At 38.2% G+C, this 8,531-nt stretch overlaps 1 protein-coding gene across 5 annotated transcripts; it reads left to right on the top strand.

Moving 5' to 3' along the window:
• Window positions 1-7,138, top strand: LOC116267618 (O-fucosyltransferase 23). 5 transcript variants are annotated; one of them, XM_050075274.1, is made up of 4 exons: window positions 1-294; window positions 427-764; window positions 3,174-3,264; window positions 5,378-7,138. In XM_050075274.1, exon 4 carries the CDS (start codon window positions 5,518-5,520, stop codon window positions 6,829-6,831), a length of 1,314 nt encoding a protein of 437 aa, XP_049931231.1. In that variant the 5' UTR covers window positions 1-294; window positions 427-764; window positions 3,174-3,264; window positions 5,378-5,517; the 3' UTR covers window positions 6,832-7,138. The 5 variants fall into 5 exon arrangements, with proteins under 5 accessions (XP_049931231.1, XP_031505329.1, XP_031505326.1 ...); XM_031649469.2 differs by lacking the exon at window positions 3,174-3,264 and having other exon boundaries at window positions 1-190; XM_031649466.2 differs by lacking the exon at window positions 3,174-3,264.
• Window positions 7,139-8,531: the final 1,393 nt, after the last annotated feature.

The following is an 8,531-nucleotide window of genomic DNA, read 5'->3' as shown; positions in this document are numbered from 1 at the left end:
TGACAGGAACTGACGTCCTGGTGCTCGGGCGTTGTGTCATGTGCGGAGGGTAAAGCGGAAGGATAAGGAAACATTCACGGGGTTCAAGTCTCAACCAGCCGGATGGAAAAGTGGGAGTCAACATCCATTAATGGCGGACCTGTACCATCTTCACACTAACTCACAGCCGCAGCGTGTTTGGAGTGACAGAGTACGTCCCTGACATCCAGCAGAAGAATTTCTTCTGCAACAGATTCTCTTTCCGGTCATCGAAAGAACGAAGTCTTTTTATAATTTCTTTCAAAAATGGCATCGGTACGGCCATGGCCACCAGTACTCACCTTACCCTCCCTGCCTTTATATTTTACTTTTTTTTTTTTTTCTTTTTGTCCAAACGCTGCCTTCCTTGTCTTTTTGACAGTCACTGCCCGCTTCCTTTACCCGCAGGGAATCGCCTGAAACTGTCCTCCCAAGTCCTGAAAATCCGCTGCAACACAAAAACAAAAGTCATTTTCTTTGAAATATTACATAATATTTGGATTGATTTTGAAAGTTTGGTGAGAGAGGAGGACTTGTCGAGCATACCGCCGCTTTCCTCCTCCTTTTCTGAGGAAAAGTGGTTTGGGGGAGAGAGAGAGAGCGGAAGACAGGGAGAGAGAACGGGGAGACTGAGCGGGAGAGGTGAAGGCGGAAAGAGGAAGAACGAAGAACGAGATAGAAGAGACGAGGGAGGAAGGGAGTAGATGAGGGATTGAGCAATAGAGGAAGAGAGGACGGTAGAGAAGGTACGTTTAGCCGCATTTATTTTCTTCTTCAAATTTTAAAATTCCTTCCCAGATAAGAAGCTTGAATCTCTGCCGTGTTAATCTATGATATATAAATCTGGTTTTATCAGTTTTAGTACGAGATTCTTCATAGAAATGATATAAGCTTGAATCTCCGCCTTGTTAATCTATGATAGAGAGATCTGGTTTTATCAGTTTTAGCATGAGAATCTCTCACAGATTCAAGAAAACGACCTAGGCTTCATGGCCTTTTTTTGGCCGTAGCCTAGGTTTGAGCTGGGATCTTCCCTCGTTCTGTTCTAGTGTGTAAGCATCTCTTTCCTCATTGGATTTGTCTGCTCATTCAGCCTGTTCTTCAGGGAGCGAAGAAGAAGTGATTCCGTATCTTTCTGGTTCCTTGCCTTACGTTCCTCGGTGGATTCATTTATGGGGCCCAATAGCCAATGTTGTGTGTCACAATATATTCTTTTCTTTCATGTCATTTAGAAAAGGAACATTCTGCTCTACTCTTCCAAGTTACGCCTTGGTGGCCATAGGGCTTTAGGAAGGGTTAATGTTTGTTTAGTCTTTTGTTTTCTGCGCATTGCACTTTGAATTTTAGAGCATTTTAATTTTTATTTCTTTCATCACTGAATGCTCGTAAGAATAACGATTTCTTGATTTTTATTTCTTTCATCACTGAACGATTTCTTGATTTTTATTTCTTTCATCACTGAACGATTTCTTGATTTTTATTTCTTTCATCACTGAATGCTCTTAAAAATAACGATTTGATTTGCTTTCACCTTTCATATTTACTCGAATATAAGAATGTAAAAGTAAAACTAATAACTCTGATCAGATCAACCAGTAAGAATACTGATCTGTGTACAGGATTTTGATATCCAGGTTATGCAAAACAAGGCAGTTTGTTGTGATAATGAAAAAACAGCATCATTTTTGTGAAACATTTATTCAAGAAAACTATTATTGTTTTGCTTTTCTCTAGGAAAGTAACATCGAGTGGACCTGGTGGCAAGGAATCTCCTATGCATTGGTCTTCAAAAAAGAAATGCTGCAATCTATGGTTTTCTCAGTTTTTTCTATTGTGCTTCAAAATTTAGTACGATTCTTCATAAGGTTATTTACTTTTCTCATTTTGCAAGTTGAAGTTCGAATTGTGCATGCCTCCGTGATAGTCTTTTTATCATTTGGGCAACTTTGGTCATAAAAAGTAAAAAGATTCGAGTCTCGAGGCTTAACAAGCCTTAGGATTTTGGCTCTTGGTTTTTCACTTTTTGCTTCAGTCATTTACCTTTGCCAAATAAAACCCCTTCTTCTTCTTCTCTCTCTCTCTCTCTCTCTCTCTCTCTCTCTCTCTCTCTCTTGCTTCTTTCTCTCTCTCAATTGCTCAGTAAGTGGAACATAAAGTACTAAAACTGCGAGCCTTTAGAAGACATATTCGCAATGCACACCATGTTGGCAGCTCTCTGCACCATTGTAGAGATATCTGTGAAGTTTAGAGCATTTTGATCCACTTAACTTGCTGATTTTCCATCTAAATACCACATAGCTGCCTCTAGAAGGAGATATAGGGGCAAGCTTTATATCTCAAACGTTTGTGTTTCATTTATTATGTTATTAATCAAAGAGAGCAAGTGCTAATTAATATTTCTCCATGCTGCTACATACCTCTGTTAAATAAAGTACACAATCTGAAACCTGAAGATATATTTTCTGGACTGAGATAGAGGATAGTTTTGGTTTGGTAGTTCGAAATTTGCAACCAAGTAGAAAAAGGTACTTATGGACATGCCCTCAGTCTCTTAATCTTTAGAAGATGTTTGGTAACATGAAATATATGTTAGAATTTCATGAATCTTTGGGGTGTCTTGGTCAAGCTCAGTAAATAAACCCCAAAAGAGAGGAGTGGAAATTTTTAGCTTTTGGACTTTTGAGTTACGCTTTAGCCTTGGCTATGGTTAGAGAACTTGACCCTAGAAGTGGCAGATCTAATTCTCATTGTGAACAGTTGAAACATGGTCGCTGCCTCCACAGTGTTTCCCTTGTGCTGGCGCATTGTTTTTCCTGTAATCTGCAGCTAAAGGAGGCTTCTTTCTTTGTCCCTTGCTAGGCCTGCGGGCTGATTGTCCATCTTCTGACTGGTTTGAATAAATGGACAGTGAAAATTTGACTACCACTCAGCGGATTTGCGCATTTCTGATCCTGATTGTCCATTTTGAGTAGATGGTACAGAAGGGATCTCTGTTTTCTGTTTTGTCCTTCTGTTCTTTATAAAATGCACCCCCTTCCATGCCAAATCATACTTGAGAGCTCTATGAAATATGTGAAAGCTTGTGTGCTCAGCTCACCAACTACAGTGATTTAGTACATTTTAGTCGACTCATGCTTGCTCTTTTCATTATGCAGCCTTGCTTTTCTGAAAAATAAAAGAAAAAAGAAAGGCAAAGGGTCTTGGCAAGGTTGGTTGTTCAGAGTTGATTCACACACACACACACAGGTACTGTCCCTATTGTTGTCGGCTTTCCTTTTTGAGATTGGGAAGTCTGATTTTGCCAATCCAGCGGTCTTGGTTGTCTGCATGTCCTAGTACCTTTTACTGCCTTTCAATAAGACTGCTGAAGAAAACAGGCTGCAGACATTTTTTTGAAGTGGATTGATCAGATTAGAGTTATCCTATGGATATTGCTCATCTATCATGTGTGATGAGTTGCACAGACAGGATCATTCTTCAGGCTGATCTCGCTCTTCATCTGTGACATAAATGGGCTTGAGTAAAAGAATCGCAGAGACCATCTAGTAGTAGAACTAGTTCGTCATGGTTTTTGGTGCAGTCATCTAATAAAACTTTGACACATGAAAAGTGATACTTGTCTCAGGCTGGCGCTATTTCAAATTTTTATGAGGCACTGATTACACATTTAAGTTACAGCTTATTTTGATCTCAGGCTGGTGCTATTTCGAATTTTTATGAGGCACTATTTACACATTTAAGTTACAGCTTATTTTGACTTAGGTGTCTAGGTGGCCCAGCCTAGTTTTTTGAGGTAAGCATCTAGGGGCTAGGCATGCGTTTGACTACTAGGATGATGCTTTCTGAATTTATGAAATTGCATCAGGTAAAGATCTCAAAATTTTGTCTTTTTTTATTAATATATATATTTGATTCTCCTAAAACTTCGTTTATTGCAGTTGCAGTGCTTACAACGAAGATTAAGCATTTATCATCTGTTTTGCATAAGAAGATAAATATAAGTTGATTGATTTGACTTTACTCTTGTCTTAATCAGTGAAGTCATGATACCATTCTCGTCGTGCAAGTTTAGTTATTTAGTTTGTAAATATTTAGCTTATGTGCTTCTTTTCTGGTTCTCTCTCTAGGGTGCTGTTTTCCAACTTCAAGACTTTTCACTTCTGCAAGGGTCTGGGATAAATCTCAACTTTAACCAGATTTTGCATTCCTCCACATCAGCTGCCCTATTTCTGCACAAAAATCTTGAGTATTCATAACATTTATAGCAGATAGACTTAGCTGCAGCAGTGATGTTTGTAGAACCATGGTCAAACTCAACTTGATACATACTAGTTTGTTCATAAGATGCAGCTAACCACAGACACGTCCATCTATCTAACCATTCCTTGCATACCATTTGATTGCAGGACACTTTGTCTATTTGTCCATTTAATGTTATCTTGTTTGTTAAACGTATATGGTCACTGGTTTAAATTTGTTAATTTCCAATGTTGTGATCAACTAGGCAACTAGCTAGTTTGTATTCAAAAGCATGTTGGTGCAATATATCATCTTTGGCCTTTGGTGTTTATTCGCATGACAAGTCAATTGTTAAAGTTATCCTCTCCTCTGATCATTCCTTCATGGGTTCTTTCTTTCTTTTTGCTCTCGGTTTATGAATGAAAATTTTGGTCGGTCAAGAAAGAGTTCTTTTCTTTTCTTCCTTTTTATCTTTTGCTGTTCAGAGAAACCCAACACATCCAATGTGCACTTTCAGATTTTTGGAAGCCTTTCTTGCAGGATCTATTTTTTCATCCCAAGTTTCTGGTTTTTTCTGTTGCTTTTGGTGAAATATAATGTTTTTCTGGTCATTGGTTAATTCTTTTCTTATTCACATATTGGTAAAATATTATACGACAATAAATGTCATTCTTCCGAAAGAAAGGGGACAATGAATGTCAACATCTCCACACTGCCATCGCCATTGTTTTTCATTTTTTCATCTCTCCTTGGTTCATAGTTGTGTTGAAACTTAATTCTGGCTGGAAAATTGCTGAAGGCGAGTAATTAACTTTTTTTTTTCTGGTGACCCTGTGATGTAAGGTAGTTGCCTCGTTTCTTTTCTTGATAATTAGCATCTTTGATTTGGTGGGTGGTGGGATAGCGTTGCTTTTCTTTGGAGAAATTTGATGGGTTTCTTGGGCTACGATGCCACAAGTTCTCGGTACATTAAAAAAAAATTGCAGTTTTTGTAAATTTATTGTCATCATTTTCCATTTTTTTTGCTCTGTTCATGGAATATGCCATGAACACTAGAATCCTGAATAGGATACAAAGTTCTCTGTGAGAAAGCTTATGTCAATTTTCTTTCTTTCAACAGCAATCGTTTTCTGCTACTTCGTGGTGTGGAGTGAAGCTGAATTTCGTTGGACCTGATTGGTGATACCAAGGGAAGCAGAATCCCTGAATTTTCACTTCATGGCTTTTGGAGAGAGGAAAATATGATTGATCTATATTTCCATGGATTCACTGGACGAGAAATGCGTGAAGTTGGCATGCAGCCAACGGTTCAAGTCACTGATCTCCACATGTCTTCTGATGATCTTCATTGCTCTTGTCCTTCGAACGTTCATAATGGGTTCATTCTATGAGTTCATCGGAACCGGACAGAGATACTTCAATTGGGTTCCTGGTTCCTCACTTGACTCTAGCGTAGGAGTTAGGAGAGACAAATTTTTGGTAGTTCCTCAGATGGTTTGGGGCTTAAACAATCAAAAGATCGCCTTTGCTAGAGCTTGTTTGACTGCAAGGTTTTTAAACCGGACACTCTTGATGCCGAGCTTCAGTGCTTCGTTATTCTATAAGGAAATTGAACGTTTGGAGCCTATGGACTTTGACAAGCTATTCTCATTTGATAAGTTTAATTTTCACTGTCATGGGTTTGTTCAGCTTGGCCGGTTCTCAAGCCTTTCGAATCAAAGCAAGCCATTCCTGCTCAAAAAAGGGGAGGGGAGAAGGTGGACTTTGGAGAGAGATTTGACACAGTTGAAAGAGTTCAGAGAGAACCCAATTGACGAGAATGAGGTCATAAAGATTGTTGGTAAAAACCCTTTTCTTTGGCATGACCATTGGCCAGTCAAGGATTATGCAACAGTGTTCGAATGTCTGGTTTTAGTTGATGAAATAGCATCTGAAGCGACAAAGGTTGTTTCCAAACTCAGGAATCTTGGTAACAGTATGGAGAGAAATGCGCCTTCTACACAAGTACCAGCACCTTATGTTGCAGTCCACATGAGAGTGGAGAAAGATTGGATGATACACTGTAAGAATCTCGAGCAGAGGTCCAACATAAGACAGATTTGCAGTAACAAGGAGGAGGTTATGGAAAGGGTGGCGGATATTAGCAGTCTGAAGCTGCCTGTTGTGGTGTATCTAGCTGTTGCTGATGATCTCTTAGAAGACTCATCAATCTTGACTGGTTGGAAAGAAGGCATCGTTCCATTTGAGAAGAAGAAATTGGGAGTTTGGGATATCTATAAAAAGTATCCATACCTTGTACAGTCCGCAATAGATTATGATGTCTGCTTGAGAGCAGATGTATTCGTGGGCAATAGCTTCTCTACATTTTCCAGCCTAATTGTGCTTGAGAGGACGCAGAAACTGATGAAGTTAGGAACTTCAATTCCATGCGATATGGAAGTTGTTGGTTCAGCAGGCGCTTCTTTTGCATACAACATATTGAGTGAAACTGGTGGACCAAAAAGATGGATGACAAACATGTCTGATTCTAGTTTGCGTTCTATCAGCTATGGAACCAACAATCTTTCCTGTTGAGATATTACTGTCCATCTTACTGCAAGATTCTTTTCTAGATCTCAGGAAGACCATGCATCCAAGTGGTCTCCAGGAAGCTGGCTTTTTCATAATAGCAAAGACAGCTCTGTTGAGCCTAGTTCTACCTGCCATGATCTCCATGCAATATTTTAGTTGTTTAGTATTCTTTGTTGTAAGTGATCACAATAAAGTTTTTTCATTTTGATTGGTTCTATCTGTAAAAGATATGTGGTAATAAATCATGATGTGGATAATAGGACTTGGAATTTGGTGATCATAGAATGAGTACATTTAATTATTTTTTGAAGAGGCACAAATTTGGGTTGCTTGCTGCTTACAGTTGTGTGTTACATCAGGAATGAGTCGAGTAATGGATCCATTTTAACAGCAGAAGTTGTTAGAAATTAGCCCATGATTCATTTGGCTGACAATTTGAAGGTATATTCTTTAGTGATCTCCATTAAGTCGGTCAGTTAATGTGGATGAGGTTCCATTTGATCTGTCCAATGTGGATGAGGCGTTGCCGTCATGCCATATATGTATGTGTTGCAAGTTTTCAGGACTTTCGTCTTTATACCATTTTGTTTTGTCACTAATACTAGGAAATGGCCCGTCCTTAAAGAAATCTCAAGTTATATATATACGAATTATTTAGCAAAACGTAATTTTTCATTTTAAGAATACGTCTTTTTTTTTAATAGATTTTCACAGATAGAATGGAAAAAAGAAGAAATACACTGCTCTCCTGACATTATGAAGTTACAAACATGTGGAATCTTTATTACGTTAATTCTTAAATAATATGATGAGATAAAGTAAAATAACTTGAAATTGCAGATGTATATGGATTTTAACTTTCGTTGGCTAATTTTTACATACTATATGTAGGTAAATACATATTAAATGAGTGTAAATCAATAATTGTCTGAAGATGATTACGCTAACTAACTATATACATATTTTCACCAAATGACGCTGTAGGCATGGGGAAAGACTTGTAAAATCTATTGAGAGGAAAGATGTTGCACGCATGGGAAGGCAGCAAGGCGACTCTATAAACTGAAACTACAAGTTACTGAAAAACGACCTCCTTTAATAACTTGGGTTCTAATGGAGATCAGAAGCAATCAAAATCAGCAGACCTGCCCTCTTAGAAAAAGAAAAAATCTCACTTGGGAGGATTACCTTGTAGGCATAAACATGTTTGCTCCAAAGGGCTTAGTATAGTTGGTTGAACAGTGTTTCATTGGTCTCCTACACGACGGACAACCCACTCAAATTCCAAAGCAGGCGAAGCTTCAGCCTTTCTTTCATGAGTGAGATGAAACGTTCCTTGGCTCTACCTGTCAACATTTATTATCACGCTGCTCATTTTCCTTTATATATGAGTCTCACTTTGTCTGACAAGTCTTAAATAATGCTTATCTTCTATATTGCCCACTGGCTCCTGTCAATGGGAATAACACACATATGTCTTTTTGTTTTAGTAAAGGTGCAAATCTATTTTTTAAGTTAAAAGGACAATATTGTCAGAGAAGAACGGGTTGAGTATAAAAACAATGCGAGGTTTGTGCTAAGAAAAATCAAACCTCTGGGGCACGTATATATTATAACGATTAAAAAGAAGGCTCAAAAATGAACTTTTTCCTTGAACTAATGCCACTTGTTTCCGGAAAAAAGAAAAAAAAAACTTTATCTAC

Source organism: Nymphaea colorata, chromosome 14, assembly GCF_008831285.2.
Source record: "Nymphaea colorata isolate Beijing-Zhang1983 chromosome 14, ASM883128v2, whole genome shotgun sequence".
Taxonomy (NCBI): Eukaryota; Viridiplantae; Streptophyta; class Magnoliopsida; order Nymphaeales; family Nymphaeaceae; genus Nymphaea; species Nymphaea colorata.
The sequence above is the reverse complement of the archived record's forward strand: the minus strand, read 5'-3'. Positions and strand labels throughout refer to the sequence as shown.